At 52.7% G+C, this 19,808-nt stretch overlaps 1 protein-coding gene across 1 annotated transcript in view; it reads left to right on the plus strand.

Annotated features, from left to right (window-relative positions):
- RANGAP1 (Ran GTPase activating protein 1) overlaps nucleotides 1-19,568 on the plus strand; it is a 37,176-nt gene extending 17,608 nt beyond the window's left edge. The window contains exons 5-16 of the mRNA XM_037845000.1: nucleotides 107-286; nucleotides 2,946-3,080; nucleotides 3,939-4,097; nucleotides 5,212-5,325; nucleotides 5,808-5,907; nucleotides 6,007-6,091; nucleotides 7,030-7,219; nucleotides 8,259-8,378; nucleotides 13,931-14,033; nucleotides 15,387-15,475; nucleotides 15,748-15,869; nucleotides 16,975-19,568. Coding sequence (XP_037700928.1) covers nucleotides 107-286; nucleotides 2,946-3,080; nucleotides 3,939-4,097; nucleotides 5,212-5,325; nucleotides 5,808-5,907; nucleotides 6,007-6,091; nucleotides 7,030-7,219; nucleotides 8,259-8,378; nucleotides 13,931-14,033; nucleotides 15,387-15,475; nucleotides 15,748-15,869; nucleotides 16,975-17,044 — 1,467 coding nt within the window. The 3' untranslated portion in view covers nucleotides 17,045-19,568. The remainder of the gene's footprint in view (nucleotides 1-106; nucleotides 287-2,945; nucleotides 3,081-3,938; nucleotides 4,098-5,211; nucleotides 5,326-5,807; nucleotides 5,908-6,006; nucleotides 6,092-7,029; nucleotides 7,220-8,258; nucleotides 8,379-13,930; nucleotides 14,034-15,386; nucleotides 15,476-15,747; nucleotides 15,870-16,974) is intronic.
- The last annotated feature ends 240 nt before the right edge of the window (nucleotides 19,569-19,808 follow it).

Raw genomic sequence — 19,808 nt, forward strand, 5'->3', positions numbered from 1 at the left:
TCCTCCACTAGCCTGGGTGCCCTCTGAACACAGGGCCCTGGACCTGCCACTGAAGTAGCACCTAGCAAGTGTCTGTGAAACTGACATGCACTCCCTCTGTGCCCAGATCTCACTCGGGGAGGGACTCATCACAGCTGGGGCCCAGCTGGTGGAGCTGGACCTGAGTGACAACGCATTCGGGCCCGATGGCGTGCGAGGCTTCGAGTCCCTGCTCAAGAGCTCGGCCTGCTTCACCCTGCATGAGCTCAGGCTCAACAACTGTGGCATGGGCATCGGCGGTGGCAAGGTGGGTGCTTGGCCTCTCTCCTCCCCATCCTCCTTGTCCACAACCTCCCTGCTCAGTCCCCTGCTGCACTCATATCTGCCTGAAACCTGCCTGAAGAATGTGCTCCAGCACCTCCTGTGGGCCCCTTAGCTACCCACCATCTGGGATGACTGGCTTGTCAGTGTTTCTTTTCAAAGGGGAAAGGCCTCCAGGGCAGCAACTGGTGGCCAGTGGGGAGAGGCAGTGGAGTCAGTGAGAGTGGGGCTGCCAAGCAACCGGTCACGGTTCTCGTGTTGCCTTGGCAACACGGAGACAGTGCTGCATCCATGCTCCAACCTGCTGGCTCTGCAAAGCACAGGACTTGGGGCCTCTTCAGAACAGCTGGCCAAGCCCAGGGCAAGGCCTGGGGTGCGTGTGCAAGGCAAGGGAGCACAGAAGAGATTGTGGAAGGAGGACAGGGCCTTGCCCTGGATGCCACCCCCACCCCCGGGTCCTGCCAGAAAGTCAGGCCAGTCACCGTAGAAGGGAGCCTCTCCTTCCCAGAACCTGCACCAAGGGCTGTCGGCCACGATTATGATCCTTCTCTTCTTCCATCCTGACTCTTTAGCCCCAGGGTTGAGAAACACTGAGTCCCAATCCTCCCCTGCCCCCACCTAGCCACTGCTCAGCAGGAAGAGAAAAAAGGGAGCTGGGGCCACGAGGATTAACATCAGTGGGGCCATCGCCTCTTACATGCATTAGCTTAATTTTCCCACCTGCACTGCAAGGTGGGTGGTGTTATCCCCATTTTGCCAGTCGCGTAAACTTGGCTTAGAAAGGTAGGGTGGCGTGCCCCAGATCACATAGCCAGTGTACGAGGAGTGTGGCATCTGAGCCTTCATCAGACCGGCGGGAGGAGCCTGAGTGAAGCTCGTGGTGCCCCAGGCCGAGGAGCAGAGTGGCTGCATGGGAGGCAGCGCAGAGGCCCGTCTCAGCCAGCACTGCTCCCGGGGCATGGGTGGTGGGCTGAGCAAGGGGCCAGCTCATCTCAGTGTTGGGCAGTAAGCTGCCCGTGTGTTGAGTCCTCATAAAATCGTTTCCATCAGCACAGAAAATGGGTCCAGCCCAAGCCAGAATAGAGATGCGTGGGCAAGCCTGAGGAGTTGTTCTTGTAACGTGCTTCAGCATCCCTGTCGGCTGGAGGGGGTGGGCTGAGTTGGAAACAAATAGTTTTAAACCCTACAGTTATGGGTCAAATACCATCTCAGCTCTGGAATTTGACTTGATGGGGCCCTCCCATTGCTGCCTCCCTCCCTGCCAATTTGACGAGGCCTTCGAGAACCTGCCTTGCTGCTCTGCACCTCCCAGGAGCTGCAGGCACCAGGGCCTGGGCCTTGAACCAAAGCTTCCAGGTCCTTTGGAATCTGTTCCTTCCAACCAGGATGTCTAAAGTGCATTCTGTGTACAAAGCACTATGGGAATGGCGGGTGTGGGGTGGGCAGAGGATTTAGAGTGAGTTGTGGTCAGGCCCTCAGGGGAGCCCTCGAGCTAATATGTATTCAGGGAACTTAGAGTCTATACCCAAATTGGACCGAGCCCCCCACCCTGGTGGTTCCAGAGGGGAATTGGGGAGAATGGGGTGAGCCAGCACAGGCTGCTGCCACCTCTTGGGAGACCCCCCCCCCCCAGAAGCTGGTCTGTGGTGGAAATCTGCCGCCTCTGCATTGAGCGCATCTGCACAACCCACCCCTCCTGTCTGCCCCCTGCCCCCAAGTCAGGCAGGGGTGGTGGCCTTTATGTTCCCCAAGGGCAGAGTGGTGGACACAGTCATGACCTAGGGGTCAGACCAGCAAACCTGGCTGCAAATCGTGGCTCTGCTGCACATTTGCTGTGTGACCTTGGCCAATTCACTCACTCTGAGCCTCGGCTTCCTCATTTGTAAAGTTAGGCTCGTACCACCTGCCTCCCAGGAAAGTTGAAGGAGGTGTGAAAGCACCTTGCTGAGCATGCTCAGGACCTACCAGATGCCCCACAGATGTCATTTCCCTCCCACATGCACTTGCTGGTGCGTCTTTTATGTCACATTCACTGGGGGCCCTCTGACAGCCCCTGACCAGTCAGCATTTTAACACTCATTCTCTTGGTGCACTTGGGATAGAAGCTTCCTCCTGGCACCAGACCAAGAGCTGGATTTTAGTTTTTTTTCCCCAGCAGGTGAATCCCTGCTGTGTCTGGCTGGCCTGGGTGCAGGCACCTGCCAGGCAAGTGCAGCTGGGCTGTGATCTCCTCACCAGCTCCCCTAGGACATGGGGGTATGAAAAGAACTGGAAGATTAGGTTCTGGCCCCCGTCCCCCCAGCAGAGGGCTTGTGAGGGTGAAATGTGCCGACTGAGGTGCCTCCCTGTGTACCTGGCTTAGGCTTGGTCCCCTCAGTGTTGGCCTGTCCCCTCCCTCAGGAGGTCTCAGTCTCCCCATCTCTAAAATGAAGTCAGGCCCCACAGGAGAAGTGGTAGATGTAAAAGCTCTTTGTGAACTGTAAGGTGCCAGGCCCCCAGGAGGTATGGCCCTCGTGCTTTTGCACAGCTCCATGTCCTTACCCACCACACTGGGTTGAAGACCAGTTGAGGGCTGGTTCAGAGATGTTGCACTGGGGAGAAGGGCCTCCTGCCCATGGTTGGGCCCCTTGTCTTTCCCCCCACAGATCTTGGCAGCAGCTCTGACTGAGTGTCACCGGAAATCCAGTGCCCAGGGCAAGCCGCTGGCCCTGAAGGTCTTCGTGGCTGGCAGAAACCGTCTGGAGAACGACGGAGCCACTGCTTTGGCAGAAGCTTTTGGGGTGAGTGCTCCAAAGCGGGCTGAATCCCAGCCCCGGCACAGAGCCAAGAGACTGAGGGCAAGTGGCTCCAGCCATCTGAGCCTGTCAGCTCTTCCTAGCATGGGCAGAATCTCTGTTGAGTGTGTCCAGCAGTTGCACGCTCAACCATTGCTGTTAGTGCCACTTCTGGTTAGTGCAAGGCCCCAGGCAGGCAGGCTCTTCTGAGCCCTTGTGTCTCCGGGGCTCAGGGTGGGGAGTGGTGGTGCCAGAGCAGTGGGCATGCTGCCTGTTGCCTGGCTTGTTGTCTGGCCCAAGCAGAGCTTGCTGGGGGGTCCAGAAGTGGAGCAGGTCACACTTGTCCTTGAGATGGGGAGATGGGGAGATGGGCAGGAGCAGCAGCACAGCCCCGGGGCCAGGTGTCTTGTTGCCTATGTCCCTGCCCCTCTTTGCTCCCCTCCCAGCCAGGTGCCCCAAGACCACACCAGCCTACCACAGGGCTGGAAACTTGGGGGTTTGTCCCTCTCTTCACTTAAATGGACCCCAAGAAAAAAGGCCAAGTGTGGCTGCATTATCCAAAGAAGGGCCATGACCACCCACTTGGCCAGAGCCCAAGACCCCTCATTGTAGAGAAGCCTAAGAAACCCATGTTCCAGCTTCTGAGCTGTGTGACCCTGAGCCAGTCACTTAGCCTGTCTGATCCCTGGTCTTCAGTCCACCCCTGCTCTCCCAGCTCTGGGTAGGGTTCCCTCCTGAGGGTGTGGAGAGGATCACGGGCAGCCCTGCCCTGACCACTGCTGGCAGCAGCCCTGGGCTATGCTGCGCGGGGCCTGGCCCGGGCTTGGGACCCACCTCACAGCTCTCGCCCTCCTGCCCTCGCAGATCATCAGGACCCTTGAGGAGGTCCACATGCCACAGAACGGGATCAATCACCCTGGCATCACTGCCCTAGCCCAGGCTTTCGCCATCAACCCTCTGCTGCGGGTCATCAACCTGAACGACAACACCTTCACTGAGAAGGGGGCTGTGGCCATGGCCAAGGTGAGGTGGGCGTGGTAGGGCCAGATTGGGGCCCCATAGACAGGGTCTCTTGCAGCCTCTGCAGTGAACCTGGGGCTTCATTAGCAGGTGGCTGTTCCCCTGCCCCACCTGGTATACCCCATGCGTCCTGCCCACTTGAACATTCCCAGAGCAGGGTCATATGTCATGAGGTCGTCTTGACCCTTCTGGGGCAGCTCTGAGTGTTCGAACGGCCATTTTCCTGAGCTGCCTCCTCGTAACCCCAGCTGTTGATGCTGGTTTTCTCAGCGGCTACACAGGACAAGACTGTGGTCTCTTTTCCTCATTCATTCGTTCAACACCAATACCTGTCTTGCACCAAGAGCAGGCCACACAGAGTTGAGTCGAAGTCTCCACCTTCAAGGAGATCCTAGTTCGAGGAGGGAAGGAAGCGCTAAATCAGTGACACTGCAGGGCTCTGAGTGCCATGGCTGGCTGTGTATCAGGGCTTCCAGGTGGGGTGGGCCCCCCAGCTTCTGTTAGAACCTCTAGTGACCCCAGAAGGCTGGACCCGCTGCTGTGGGCTGTTAGCAGGTTGCTGAGCATGGAATTGGGAGCACACAGGATGGGCGTGCACTCAGCCTCCAGGCAGGCTTCCTGGAAGAGGGCACACTGTGGCCGAGCAGTGCAGGCCACGCAGGCTTTCTCTGGAACAGAGAGGGTGGGGAGGGGTGTTCTGGGCAGAGGGAGGGGCAGCATGTGGGGAGGCCCAGAACCTCAGGAGGCAGCCTTGCTCGATTGGTTCTGGTTTGGAATTAGCAGGATTCAAACTGAGGGTTGAAGGCGGTGAGGGAAGGGCGGGCAAGGCCCTGAAGCCTTGCTAACTCCTTGAGACTTTGTCCTGTAAAAGCCATAGAGTATTTTAAGGAGGGTGTGACAGGTCAGATTTGTGCTTCAGGGAAAGGGCTCTGGCTGTACCCTGAGGAATGGGGTATGGGAGGTTTGGGCAGAGGACACAGGGTCAGGAAGGGGGTGGCAGGGAGGGCGGAGGAAGCCAGGGCAGTTAAGAAGACTGGGTGTGGAGGGTGGGGTGGCTTGGGATGGGGCTGAGGTCAGGCCTGCTGCCTCACCCTGGGCCCTTGCTTCCTCCTTGCAGACCCTGAAGACTCTGCGGCAGGTGGAGGTGATCAACTTCGGGGACTGCCTGGTGCGCTCCAAGGGTGCCGTGGCCATTGCAGATGCAGTCCGCAGGGGCCTGCCCAAACTGAAGGTACCCGGGCCTGGCCAGCTGCTGCCTGTCCGCCCTCTGGGGTCCATGCTTCCCGTGTGCTCGGGTCACGGCCCGTGGGTGGTAGAGACTGTGTGTGTGCGTGCGCGTATGTGTGCATGCCTAAACACAGGTGGGTCTAGGTTCATATCTCAGTCCTTCCATTCCTGGCCCTGTGATTTTGTGCAAGTCTCTTCATTTTTCTGAGCCTTAGTTTCCTCACTTAAAATGGGAGGAGAAGAGTGATGTACATTTTTACAGTACAGAGTAAGGAAAGGTACTTTGTACCTGGCCTATCTTTGGGTAGATACTGTTATTTTTATCATTTGTGTTATTTTCCCTACCCCCTTTGCTGGAGGACAGAGCCTATCTTGCCCTCACTTGGGGAAACTGAGACCTGAAAGTTGATGGCAGGGCTTGAGAGTGGGCCCTGGTCTCTGGGCCTGGGTTTCTGTTCGCCCCCACCCCTTGCTCTCGTGTTTCAGGAGCTGAACCTGTCCTTCTGTGAGATCAGGAGGGATGCTGCCCTGGTCGTGGCCGAGGCCATGGGGGACAAGGCCGAGCTGCAGAAGCTGGATCTCAATGGTAGTCGGGGGCGGGGAGGGGGTGGCTGAGCGCAGACGCTGTGTGGTGGGAAACTCCAGAAGGCCTCCACCTGACCCTCCCTTCTGCCCCCGGGTGCAGGCAACGCCCTGGGTGAAGAAGGCTGTGAGCAGCTGCAGGAGGTGCTGGACAGCTGCAACATGGCCGAGGTGTTGGCCTCCCTCAGGTAGGGGAGCTCCGGCTGGGTGGCCCAGGGGGTCGCTGGCTCCAGGCCATTCCTTCACTCGTTTCTTCAGGGCATGTTGGTTGAGGCCCTGTCACGTGCCAGGCCAGTGTGGCTGGAGGGTAGTGACAGGGGTGTGAGGTGGGCGCATGTGTGAGGAGGTGGGGCTCAGGATTGTTTCCCGAAATTCATACTGGCTCTAGAGCTTTTATGATGCAGCTGATGGGAGTAATCCAGTGGAAAGGACAGATGGATGCTAGGGGGCAGGGATTCCTGGGTTTGCAGACCCTACGTGGAGGCAGGGGTTAGGGTGGCTGGGGAGCCACGCTTCTGCCCGATGGGAGTCAGTCGGCACCCGTCTCCCTGCCCCTCTGACCTCCGCGTCAGCCTCCCTCTCCTGCCAGCTGCCCAGTCTTCTCTCTTCAGGGCTTCAACCTGGGCTGCTGCTGTGAACTGCTTGGGGTTCACAGATGGGTTGAGCCTCAGGAGGCTCACAGTCCAGGGAAATGGAAATGGAATGGCATTTTTCTGGGGGATGGGGCACCCCAGCTCTACCCCCCCAACCCTGCCAACCATAGCTTCCTGTGGTCAGTGAGGTGTGGGTGCACAGCCCCAGGCATCTCTGCCTGAACACAACTATTCTCTCCCTGGACCCCAACGGTGAAAGGCAGAATTTTCTTGATTTTCTCTTTTAACTCCATGGAACAGGGACAGGAGGGTCAGGGCCTGTTTCCAGTGTGCCCACAGCATGGGCTTCCCTGGGTGATGAGAAACAGATGAAGTGCTCCCTGGCAGCCCTTATCCCCACCCTGGGGGCTGCTGCCCACTCCCGACCCCAGATGCCCTTCTGCCTGGCTGGGGTCTGGGGACTCACAAGCCAGGCCCGAGCCCATGTGGCTACTGGGCGGGGATGGTCTGCTCGAGCCGGCTCCCCTCCACAGTGATGACGAGGGTGAGGATGATGAGGAGGAGGAAGGAGAGGAGGAGGAGGAAGAAGAGGAAGGAGAAGGAGAAGAGGAGGAGGAAGAGGAGGAGGAGGAAGAGGAGGAGGAGGAAAAGGAGCCACAGCAGCGAGGGCAAGGAGAGGAGTTGGCTGCACCCTCAAGGAAGATTTTGGACCCGAACCGTGGGGTGAGCTCCTTATCATTTGCCAGGATCAGACCCCGGTCCCTGCGGGGAAACCCTGAGCCTCTTCACGGGAGGTGGGAGGCACGGGCTCCACGGGGCAGTGGTCTCAAGCTTGTTTTTGGCTGCACACTCCGATGAATAGAAAAAGGAAATGAGCCCAGAATAATTGTTTAACCTATACTTACCCGGGTATGGATGGGCTCTTTATAAGTTATTATACAACCATGATATACATAATATAGTTGCATAATGTGTATTATAAAACATACCTAAATATTTCTGAAAGAATAGAGTAAAAAAATAAAAATAAACATAAATGAAAGTTCAGATTTGTTTTTCCCAGCAACAGAGTATCTTGGTGACCCTTAGGGACAGTCCCCCAATCTGGATACTGTGGCTGGGCCTGTGACGCACCATGGGCACTTGGGGTCCTTTGCTTGGCCAGGATGGCTGGTGGCATCAGGGCCGTTGTCTCCAGTTTATTCGTTCATATTCTCCCGTATAGGTTCCCAAATAAAGCTCCTGGGGAACTTTGGTTGGACTGAAGAGTCTCCATACTCATGTTGAACTTGGCTTCCTTTCTAGTTTATGGAAGTAGTTAAGCAAATGGCCGTGTCTAGGTGTTTCTCAACTTTAAATGTTTCTCTGGGTGCCTCTGGTGCTTGTCGGCAGTGCTTATCAGGCTGGGCTCTAGTCCTTGGGGAATGCCAGTTCAGCCCCATGTCCTGAGTCATTTCTGGGGCACGGCATGTCGTGGTGAGGACCCTCTTGACAGCGCCAGGTTCTTGGAGTCCTGGAGAGGTGGCTCCTCTCACCCCCCACCCAAAGGCTCCTGGACGAGGAGCCAGCCAGGGAGCATCTATGCACGCCCCACCCCCCACCCCTTTTGGGGACTGCACCTGAGTGGAAGGAAGAATTCTGGACTTAGCACCTTGATTGGATAGAGTGAGGAGTGGACTTCTGGGTGTGAGAGTGGGCACAGTGGGGGTGAGGAGTTGGGGTTTGGAGCTCTGCGGAGCCACTCATGCTCCCCTTTCCTCAGGACCCAGCTCCCGTGCTGTCCTCCCCACCTCCCGCAGACGTCTCTACTTTTCTTGCCTTCCCTTCTCCCGAGAAGCTGCTGCACCTTGGGCCCAAGAGTTCTGTGCTGATAGCCCAGCAGGTAATAGCACTTCTGACCCCACATCTATCCATGGCATGGCTTCTGAAGTTGGCAGAGAAAGGGGCAAGTAGAGCACGGGGTTGGGAGAGGAGGCTGTCCCCTGGGGGACTGGTCTGCCACTGGTGGTTGCTTTTAAAATAAGGGAACATGTAAAGGGTGTGACCAGCACATCTGTCAGACTTCTGTGGTTGAAGATGACTACACCCCACCACGAATGAGCTTAGGCTGCAGGAAGCACAGGCTTGGCCACATCTCTATGGGAATTGGAGGATATTCTTGAGACTTTTTTGCACCTGTATGCACACACCTTGGCTTCTCTCTGCATGTTCTGTGGGAACATCTGCTTCTAGAACAGCTGGGGGCTCGGCTGTAGTATTCATCTCCAGAGAGGAACTGAGGTTTTAGTCTCTGATCCCCAAGTCCAAAATTCCAGGGAAGAATTTTCATTGGCCCAGCTTGGGTCTGTGGGGTGGGGCCAGCCCAGGGCTAATCACCATGGCTGCGAGCATCTCCTTGGGAAGGCAGCAGCCCCCATTCAACCCATGGTGTGAGTGAGCGGAAGAGTTGTTTCCTAGTGGAATTACAGTCTAAACAATGGCCGTCCTGCCTTTGGGAAGACACCTGCTAATCACCGAGAAGCTGCCCTTGCTCCAGTCTTACTTGTTGGGTTGGGTGATTCATTAATTCATTGATTCTGATTATCAAGCACCTACTGTCTTCCAGGGGCTGATCTGAGTGCTCGGGCATGATTTTTCTTTAATCCTCTTGACAGCCCTATTACTCTCACTTTACAGATGAGAAAACCTAGAAGAGGTTAAATGATGAATAAAGAGAAATAAAATGGAAGAAAGTCGCTCAGGGCCCTGCTCTCAGAGTTGGCTTGACATTTTGGCTGATTGCCTTTTTTTTTCCCCCACAAATATGAGGCTTTATTCTTTTGCTGTTGTTGTTGAGTTTTTTTTTTTAATTCAATTTTATTAGATATATTCACAAACCATACAGTCATCCAAAGTGTACAATCAGTTATTATTCACAGTACCATCATATATTGGGCATCATCACCCCAATCTATTTTTTGAACATTTTCCTTGTACCAGAAAAAGTTAAAATAAGAATAAAAAATAAAAGTAAAGAAAACACCCAAAACACCCCCCTCCCACCCTATTTTTCATTTAGTTTTTTGTCCCCATTATTCTACTCATCCATCCATACACTGGATAAAGGGAGTGTGATCCATAAGGCTTTCACAATCACACTGTCACCTCTCATAAGCTACATTGTTATATAATCATCTTCAAGAGTCAAGGCTACTAGGTTGCAATTTGATCGTTTCAAGTATTTACTTCTAGCTGTTCCAATACATTAAAACCTAAAAATGGTTACCTGTATAGTGCACAAGAATGCCCACCAAAATGACCTCTCGACACCATTTGAAATCTCTCATTGGCTGATTGCCTTTTATGTGTTTTTCCTGTGCTTTTTTTTTAACCTGATAAGTGAGGTTATCTTATATAAATGTTTTTGTGTTCTGTTTTCATTTAACACCATTTGTTAGTCTCTTGTGTCAGTAAAACTCTTAGGTCCTTTAACAAGTGGATGGAGCTTGTAGACGTCCACTGCTCATGGCCTTTCATAGTTTTCCAACCCTATTTTCTGTTGCGAGTAAAGTTAAGGTAAACCTCCTTACATGGAGTATTGTCTACATTCTAGATTATTTCTTCAGGTTTGACTACGAGAAGGGGAGCAATCACTGGTTCACAGGATAACTTTTTTTTAAATTTATCATATTTTTTATTGTAGACTATGACAGATATACATAAAAGTGGTAACTTTCCAAGTGCAATTTAACAAGTAGTTAGCAAATTTCAAAGAATATCGTAGGTTACAATTCCACAGTTTCAGTTATTCCCTTATTATGAAATATAACATATACAAAAAAGGTTATGTCATTCAAAGTATGATTTAACTAGTGGATATATAGGGTGTTTCCAAAGTGATTATGAGTTATAGTACCATAGTTTCAGTCATTTTCTTATTGTGGAATCTAACATATACACATAGGTATAGCTTTCACATTACAATTTAACAAGTAGCTATATAATGAATTTCAAAGGATGCTATGAGTTACAGTTCCTCCATTTCAATTTTTTCCTTCTAACTATTCTAATACCCTAACAACTAAGGACAAGAAAATTATATGAAAATTCAGTATTCATAATCCTTTGTCAAATTCCATCTTGTTCATTACTACCCCTTTCTCTAGTTCAATCACTTTCCCTGTCTTCACGGATGTTTTGGCAAGGGATAACTTTTTATTTTTATTAGAGCAGTTGTAGGTTTACAGAAATATCATGCAGAAAGTAGAGTCCCCATATATACAGCCCCCCACCAACACACAGTTTTCCCTATTATGAACATTTTGTATTAGTGTGGCACCTTTGTTACAACTGATAAACCAAAATTATGTATTATTAACTATAGACCAGAGTTTCCATTAGGGTTCCCTCTCTGTGTTGTACACTTCTATGGTTTTTTGTCTTTAATATTTGTTCTGGTAGTGTGTGTGGGTGACATAAGGCCCCGCCCCTATCAAGATGGAAGAGAAATAACTCCAGAAAACAATTAGAGAACTGCAGCAGTAGAGCAAGCACTGAATCAAGAATCAAGAAAAAGGTTACTTAAAGCAGTAAGCGTTCATGGTGCCCTGGCTGGCCCTTCCCTCATCCCTCAGCAGCTCAGCATGAAGCTGGCCCACATTCCCGGTGCAGATCCCTGGTCCCAGTTCTGGAGGGAGCAAAGTAGCCCTAGTGCACATCCTGGAGCATGTGTGTCAGGCCCAGTCTGTCTGGTGGTGGCCTGAGGGACTCGCTGACCCAGAACTTGCCCTGCTTGTAGAAGGCATCTCCCTAAGCTCCTTCAGGAAGCTGTGGGAGAGCAGTCAAGTGAGGCTGCCTGGGCAAGGGGTTGCTGGCTGGAGGACACACAGTGCAGTGCCTGGACCGTGAGGAATCTGTTTCTTAGCCAAGAGGAGACCTTTGGAGCCACCTGAATGGGGGAATTCCTAGGGCTACCTGTACATGCCCAAGATGAGAGGTGGGTTCAGAAGGGATGAGGACGGGCCCCTGTGCTTGGGCCTGGAGCTATTCTCTGGACTCACTGGATGGATGAGCGCCAGAGAAGAAGCAAGCACGCACGCAGGTCAAACTGCAAAGACTGGGTAAGGTGTTTTCTTTTTTCCTTTTATCTTTTTTTGTTGTGAGATCCTGCCATTCAAGAAAGCTCTGTCATAACACTATCTGGATACAAGCTTAAGGAACAGATGCCCCTGAGTCTAAAATCCAGTGACAATACACTAAAATATCAAAATCTCCAGGTTTTAACCAAAAATTACAAAACATACAAAGAAACACGAAACAGTGGCCCAGGCAGAGGAGAGATTAAAGTTAGAAGCCATCAGTGAAGGGCAGCAGACCTGGGACATTCCAACAGCTTTTTAAAAACAGTCCTAAATAATACTCAAAAGAGCTAAAGGAAATCAGGCAACCAATAGATGAATGTAAAGAGTATCAATAGAGATGGAAAGTATAAAAAGTAATAAAACAGAGCTTGAAGACCACAGTAACTGAAATTTAGAATTCCCTGGAAGAGGTCAACAGCAGATTGAAGCCACAGAAGAAAGAATCCATGAACTTGAAGATAACAAGAAAAATCATCCAGTCTGAGGAGTAGAAAGAGAAAAGAATGAAGAAAAGTGAACAGAGCCTGAGGAACCTGTGGGCACCATCGTGTGTACCAATAAATGCATAGTGGGAGGCCCAGAAGGAGAAGGAAGAGAAAGGGGCACAGGGAACATTCAAAGAAATAATGGCTGACAACTTCCCAAATTTAATGAAAGACATGAGCAAACACTTGGAATATACTCAACAAACTCCAAAGTGGATAAACCCAAATAGACCCATACTGTGCCTTGTTATACTCAAATTGTTGGAAGCTAAAGATAAGGAGAGAATTCTAAAAGCCACAAGAGAGAAACAATGTGTCACATACACAGATTAAGTGTTGATAGTGCACTGAAACCATGGAAGCAAGAAGGCAGTGGGGTGGCGTATTTAAAGTGCTGAATGCAAAAATTGCCAACCAAGAATTCTGTTATCTGATAAAGCTGTCCCTCAGAAATGAGGGAGGAATCAAAAAAGCTGAGAGACTGTCACCACGAGACTGGCCCTGCAAAAGATGCTAAAGGAAAGCTCTGCAGGTTGAAAGAAAGGGCTGTAGACAATTGACTGAAGCCAGATGAAGAAATAAAGCTCTCTGGTTAAGAGACTATGAAGATGCATGTTCTAATTATTTTGTATAAGTGAGTTCGTAAAACATTTGACCTTTTGTATCTGGCTTATTTCATTCAACATGATGTCTTCGAGGTTCATATAGTCTGTATCACAACTTCATTCCTTTTTATGGCTGAATAATACTCCCTTTAATTACAGACGTGTCACATTTGTTTATCCATTCATCTGTTGATGGACACTTGGGTTGCTTCTACCTTTTGTCACTTGTGAATAATGCTGCTGTGAACATTAGGGTCTGATGTTCCTACTTTCAATTCTTTTGGGGGATATATACCTAGAAGTTGGATTGTTGGGTCATATGATAATTGTTTAACTTTTTGAGGAACCACCAAACTACTCTCCACAGTTTGGAGCTGCACCAATTTGCATTCCCAACAATGCACCAGGATTCCTGTTTCTTCATCACCTTGCCAACACTTATTTTCTGTATTTTGTTTTGTTTTAATAATTCCCATCCTAGTGGGTATGAGGTGGTATTTTGTGGGTTTGATTTGCATTTCCTTAACAGCTAATGGTTTTGAGCATTTTTTCCTGTGCTTATTGGCCATTTTCCTATGTATCTTCTTTGGAGAAAAATCTATTCAAATCCCTTGCCCTTTTTTAAATTGGGTTGTCTTTCTGTTGTTGAGTTGTAGGATTTCTGGATAGTAAGCCCTTATCAGATATATTTTCTCCCATTCTGTAGGTTCTCTTTTCACTGTCTTGATAATCCTTTGATGTACAGAAGGTTTTAATTTTGATGAAGTCCATTTTGTCTATTTTTTCTTTTCTGGCTTGTGGTTTTGCTGTAAAATCTAAAAGTTTATTACCTACTGCAAAGTCCTGAAGATATTTTCCTGTGTTTTCTTCCAGGAATTTTATAGTTTTAGTTCTTATATTTAGGTCTTTAATTGATTCTGAGTTCATTTTTGTGTACGGTGTGAGGTTGGGGTCCACTTTCACTTTTTTGCATGCGGAGATCCAGTTTTCTCAGCACCGTTTGTTGAAGTGACTATTCTTCCTGGAGAATTATTTTTAATGTTCATTCACTCACCCACCCACCCACTCTGTACCTGTCTCCTGCCAGCATGGGCGAGCAGGACCTGCCCTTTCCACCAGAAGCCCATGTATTGCCTAGGCCTCTTGTAGCCAGCAGCAGAACCCAGGGCACAGCTCCCCTGTGTGCCCAAACTTGGGCACAACCACTGTCTCTTTTCTCCTCAGACTGACACTTCTGATCCTGAGAATGTGGTCTCTGCCTTCCTGAAGGTGTCTTCAGTCTTCAAAGATGAAGCCATAGTGAGGACAGCTGTGCAGGATGCAGTAGGTAGTGTGGGTTGGGTGGGGCCTGAATGTCTCAGCCCTTCTTGCCCCTCCAGGGGTCAGGTTCTTATTCCCCCACAGATGACATTTATTATGAAGGACTATAACCCCTCTGGTCCAGACCCTCCCACTTGTTCTTCTCTTGGATTCTTGCCATGGCCCTGCAATGGAGCAGCCTGGGTGCTCTCCTCCATTTTTGGCAGATGGGGAAACAGGCTCAGAGAGGGTAAGGGCTTTTCCCAAAGTCATACAGCTGTATGCACTTGGAACTTAGGCCTTTCTGACCTCATCATGCAGTGGGCAGGAGGTGTCAGGTGTGGTTCTAAGCTGAGAGGAGTGACCCTGGGGAGACCAGATGTTCATATCGATGAGCCCCCACCCCCCCACCCCCATGCACACAGTCCTGGATCTGAGGAGCCAGAGCTCCAGTGGGGGTGGGGAAGAGCTGAGCCTTCATCCTGTATCTGAGCCTCTGCACCTGCAGTCCCCTCCACCAGGAGGCACCCCCTGCCTGGGGCACCTCCTTTGCCCGTGTCTTTCACAAGGATCTCTGGTCCCTCCGCAAACCTCATCATGATCCTTTTTCCCTGTCTTTTCCCTTGGCTGCCTCCATCCCAGCACCCCCCACCCTCTATCTCCTCAACTACATTTGTCTGAGTCTTGAAGTGTAGATCAGATTGGCTAGGCAGAGGGGCAAGGAGGGGCCCTGCGGGGTGAGGGCCCAGGTGAGGGGCCCAGTACATAGAAGGGGGTGGAAGAGGGTAGAAACGCGTGATGCTCTTGCCTGGATTGGCAGCATTGGCGGGAGGGAGGTTTGGTGGGAAGTGAAGCTGGGTAGGTGGGTGAGGGTCAGGTTGGCGGCTCTGGGTCTGCTCCGAGATCCCCTCCCATGGACAATTGTGGGAACAAGTGGCCTGAATTCTGTTTTCCAGAACAGCCTAGGACAGCAGCCAGTGTCCACAGCCAGTCCCTGCAGGCCCTCGACGGCTCCTCTCCCTGCTCTTCCCCCATTCACTCCCCCCCAACTTGCTAAAACACCTGAAGACGCCCGCAGTGGTGGTCGGCCTCTCTTAACCCACAGCCGAGATGGCCACAGCGGTATCGTCATAAGCCCACTGTGTGCGTGAGGAAACGGAGGCCAGAACAGGGAAGGGCCGAGTGTCACCGCAGTAGATGTACTGAGCCCTCCTCCCTGGGCTAGCTGGTCCCTGGGCCCGCGTCTTACCTCCCTCCGTCCACCTCTTGAGGAGCAGGGAGGCTGGGGCTGAGTCTGCAGGAGGGCTCTGGGTACCCCAACCCCTGACCGGCCCCCCACTGCAGCACTCCTCCTGCCCCATCACTGCTTCTGCTCTTGCAGATGCCTTGATGAAGAAGGCCTTCAGCTCGTCTTCCTTCAACTCCAACGTCTTTCTCACCAGGCTCCTCATCCACATGGGTCTGCTCAAGGTGAGTCTGGAAGGAGCGGCAGACCCAGGGCAGGGGCACATGCCCGGGCCTGAAGCTGCTCTGTTCACTCCTACCTCCCCCATCCCACCTGAGGTCCTGGGCCAGTCACTCATGGGTCCCCAATACTCAGGTCTGCTTACGCAGCCTTCGTCTTCACACTGGGTTGCCACCGACTCGACTGGGCCTCGGCACTGGGGCACTCTCAGCAGGTCTGAGTGATAGAGACCCAGGGGCCCTGTTGACCTTGAAGCTCTGCTCTGTTCCTCTTGCAGAGTGAAGACAAGATTAAGGCCATTGCCAACCTGTACGGCCCCCTGATGGCTCTGAACCACATGGTGCAGCAGGACTATTTCCCCAAGGCCCTTGCACCCCTGCTGCTGGCATTCGTGACCAAGTAAGTGGGCCCTTGGCCCTGGCAAGAGGGGCCTGCCCCAGGAGTCCTCTCCCTGCTGACCTGGATGCCTGCTCAGACTTGTGAGAGGCCTTCACACCACCGGGACTTCTCGGCACCCATGTCCCCTTGGCCCACCCGAAGACATGGGGCTCAGGGACAGCATTGTTCCTTTGAAGGACAGAAGACACGCAGTGGTCCCCATCTTCCAGATGAGGAAACTAGCTCCTGGGTCAGTTAAGGCATTTTGTTCAGGGTCAGACAGTAGAGATCAGGCCAGTGTCCAAGTCCAAGTCTGCTGGTCTAGGTCCTGCACTTGGCGTGGTTTCTGGGAGCAGTTGTGTTCTCAGCATTCCCCACAGCCACCATGGCCTGAGGGGCCTGGTTCTGCTGGACTTCCATGGCCACAGGCCTTCCCTTGGTAGGTGCTTTGCTGTGAGAGCTGCCAAGGTACCCAGAGACCTGTGAACTGTGGCCTTGTCCTGGAGGGTTCTGGGCATTAGTGGGCAGTGGCAACAGTTGAGTAGCAGAAGCCTCCAGACCCTGGGGCCCCAGCAGGGATGGGTCAGGAAGCTGTTCCTGTACCCTCACTGAAGTGCTGCATGATCCCCAGCTGACTCCTGGTCTTCCTCAGGCTTCCGTCTCCCCATTTGCCTGCTCCAGGATTGGGGAGGATTGTCTCCAAGGGCTCTGCCTGTCCACATGTCCACTGAGCCCCGCACTCCAGTGGTCCAGTCTCACACAGCCACCAGTAGCCACTGGGGGCTTCTGGCCCCGGCCTGTCTGGTGGAAAGCAAAGGTCCCAGCTCTAGGTTGACCCTGGCTGTTGGGCCTTGGGGGGTGTTACCCATCTTGCTGAGCCTCCTGCACTGCCTTCCCCCTCTCCCCACCCCCCCACTGCACAAAAGGTGGGCGGCTCACCTGCTGTTTGCAGAGTGAGGGTTGTGAGGACTAGAGAATTAGGGTTAGGATTAGGGTCTGACATGTTTCAAGCCTCAAAAATGGCCCTCACCTGCTGCTTCCCGGATGGGAAACAGGCGCAGCCAGAGCCAGGCTCCCAGTGCCCCGGCGGTCTCTCTCCGACCCAGTGGCTCTTTTCTCCTCACAGGCCCAATGGCGCCCTGGAATCCTGCTCCTTCGCCCGCCACAATCTGCTGCAGACGCTGTACAAGGTCTAGACGTGAAACTGGCTCTTCCCTGTCCTCGGCCTGGACCAGTGGCTGGAGGCAGGGCCTTGGATGAACTGAGCTGCAGCCCATCCCGCAGTCCCTGTGGGTGGGACTCTGGCCAGAGGCAGGGAGGGTCTTTGTTTCATGTGTCGTGTGGTCCGTGAGTGTGTGTGCCGGTGTGGGTGCATGTGCAGATGTGTGCTTCCTGACTGGATTTGGGTTCTTAGTGTCTCCTTGCCGGACTGGCCCTGGTCCCACTTTGGGGAGCTGGCCCCCAGCGGAGAGGGTAAAAGCTGCTCTGCCATTAAACTTGCCGCCACCTGAGGGCGCTCTGCTGATCTGTGGCTCAGGGTCCAGGCCCTGGTGGACCCACCTTGCCTGCCTTCCCCTCCTCGTGGGCTGTACCAAAGCTGCGGGGAGTGCTGTCCCTTCCCTCTGGGCCGTGGTCCGGCCGTGTTTCCCACCCTACCTGGGGCCGTGTACTCAGCGACCGCCATCCCCACCATCCGTCCCTGCTATGCAGGCGGCTCAGCGTCTGGAACAGAGATTGATATGGATGGAGATGTGAGGGTTGTCAGCCAAGTTTGCGGCCCTGGGCCCCTTGGCGTGCGCACAGGAAGAGAACCCAGCGGGCAGACTCCAGGTGGTCGGGAGCGGAAATGGCTGGTGATACACTGGAGCCCCCTGCTGACTGCTGAGAGTATCTGGGACTCTCAGGCCTGCCCAGGCCTGTTCTCTAGCCCAGGTGGTGGGGGACAGGGTCCTCTGATGCCTGAGCTGCATCTCAGGGTTGTTCCCCAAGGCCCTCCTGGGGCCGGGGAGGGCTGGGGGCTGGACTGGACTGAAGATGCCATTTGATCTCCTTTAGTAGCCCCAAGACCCCCTAGGCTTTCCCCTTCATGCTCTCTATGTGTCTGGGCTGTGCCCAGAGGCTTAAATAAAGTCATGTATGGCAGCAACAGAGACTAAGAAACATCTTTCACCCAGCGTGGGACATTTTTGGGGCCACGTTACGTGGAGCCCCACCTCAGCTGGGCACTTAGCCGCCCATCAGTCTACAAAGGACAGTCTGTCTTGGAGAAGAGGCCCTGTGCCAACCCCACAGCAGCACCTGAGCAGGCCTTTCCCTCTCTTGGCCTGGATGTTTCCTTGTGGGCCTGGCAGCTCCCCTCTAACAGCTGGGCAGATGGTGCCCAGGAACAGGGCACCTGGCTGGGGTGGCAGGGCAGATGCCTGGGGCTTGCCCCCTCCCACCCATGTGAGGTGTGCCAGGAAGGGACAGGTGGGTGTCTGGCCCTTGCCAGGCCCTGTTGTGAGCTCGGGTTGCAGGCACCGCTTGGGGAGCTCCTGGTCAGGAGGCCAACAGCTGTGGCCCAGCATGGAGGTAGGAAGTGGTGAGGTAAAGAAATCCTTCAAGAACCAGGGATGCAAGAACTGAGTATTGAAGTTCAAATCTAAGGCCTGGAGAGTCTCCAGCCTAATTGCGCCTTCCCTTGGAGTGAGCGTCACCTCGGACTGAGAAGAGAAGCAGCACCCTCATTTGACTCCCTGACAGTCGTGCGGTGCCTGGCTTGAGTCCTCACAGGGAGGAGGGTCCTGTTGGTCCCAGGAGTGGAGGCTTCTGCCTGCAGGGGGCCCTCAGACGAGCCACAGGTTATGGCTCCTGACCAGCCCCAGGTAGAGAGACGGGCCTGGGAGACCCGAGATTTGCTGCTCACAGAGCAGTGGCCTCTGGAATGTTCCCCAGACTCAGGTTTACATAAGTCCTTAGGGCTCTGAGTGTTTGGGGGGAAGAGCAGCCAGCCCTGTATGTGCCCACTCCAGGTCCCCCGGGACCACGTCTGGGCTCTCAGCGGCCTGGGCCTGCAGCAGGGCCTGTCTCAGCACAAGGCTGGGCCCACCACCGGGAGTTCAGTAGGCCAGTTCCACTCCAGGGTGTGTACTCTGGGCTAGAAGAACCCAGGGAGCATGGCTGGTGACAGATGCTCAAGACAGCATCAGGAACATGTAATAAAATGTCACAGTGTCAGGATATACAACAGAGAATGCATTAATTAACTGCAGCTACATGGGAGACGGGTAACTCCATAGCCATGCCGAGTGAAGAAAGTCTCAGTACAATACCGTTAGTTCAAAAACAAGTAAACTGGACATGCTTGGGCATACATGTGTGTGCTACTGTTACTACCAATAAAAGAATTCAGAGTAGGCGTTAGCCTAGGGTGGGGTGGGGGAGACAGAATGAGCTGGTGGTATGACTCAACACTGATCCAAATCCATGCAACTAAGATCCGTATTTAAAAAAAAACTTTTTATTTTTTACACAGAAAGTTCAAATCATAAAGAAAATTTATATCAAAATGAAAAACTGCCCTATCCCACCCCCTCCAAATCATGAAGCTAAAAGACAAGGTAAGGGTGGAGGTGGCCTAAGGGTACAGGACTGATGCACAGAACAGTGAACTGTGGTGTGTGCAGACAATGGAATATTGAGCAAATGTGAGAAGGAATGAAGCTGTGAGACATGCAACGGGGTGAATGGATCCCATAGACAGCATTTTGAGTGAAGTACGCCAGAAACAAAAAGACAAACATTGTAATGCCTCACCAATATGGATGAACTACAATGTGTAAACTCAGAATTGAACCTTAGCAAACAGCTTATCAGGGGAATGCGTATTGTAACGGTCCCTAGATTCTAAGTTCTTATAGCAGTCACATCTGTTCCTGAACTGTAATGGCTATCTCCAGATTCTGAGATGCTGATCCGTTC

This window comes from Choloepus didactylus, chromosome 8, assembly GCF_015220235.1.
Source record: "Choloepus didactylus isolate mChoDid1 chromosome 8, mChoDid1.pri, whole genome shotgun sequence".
Classification (NCBI taxonomy): Eukaryota; Metazoa; Chordata; class Mammalia; order Pilosa; family Megalonychidae; genus Choloepus; species Choloepus didactylus.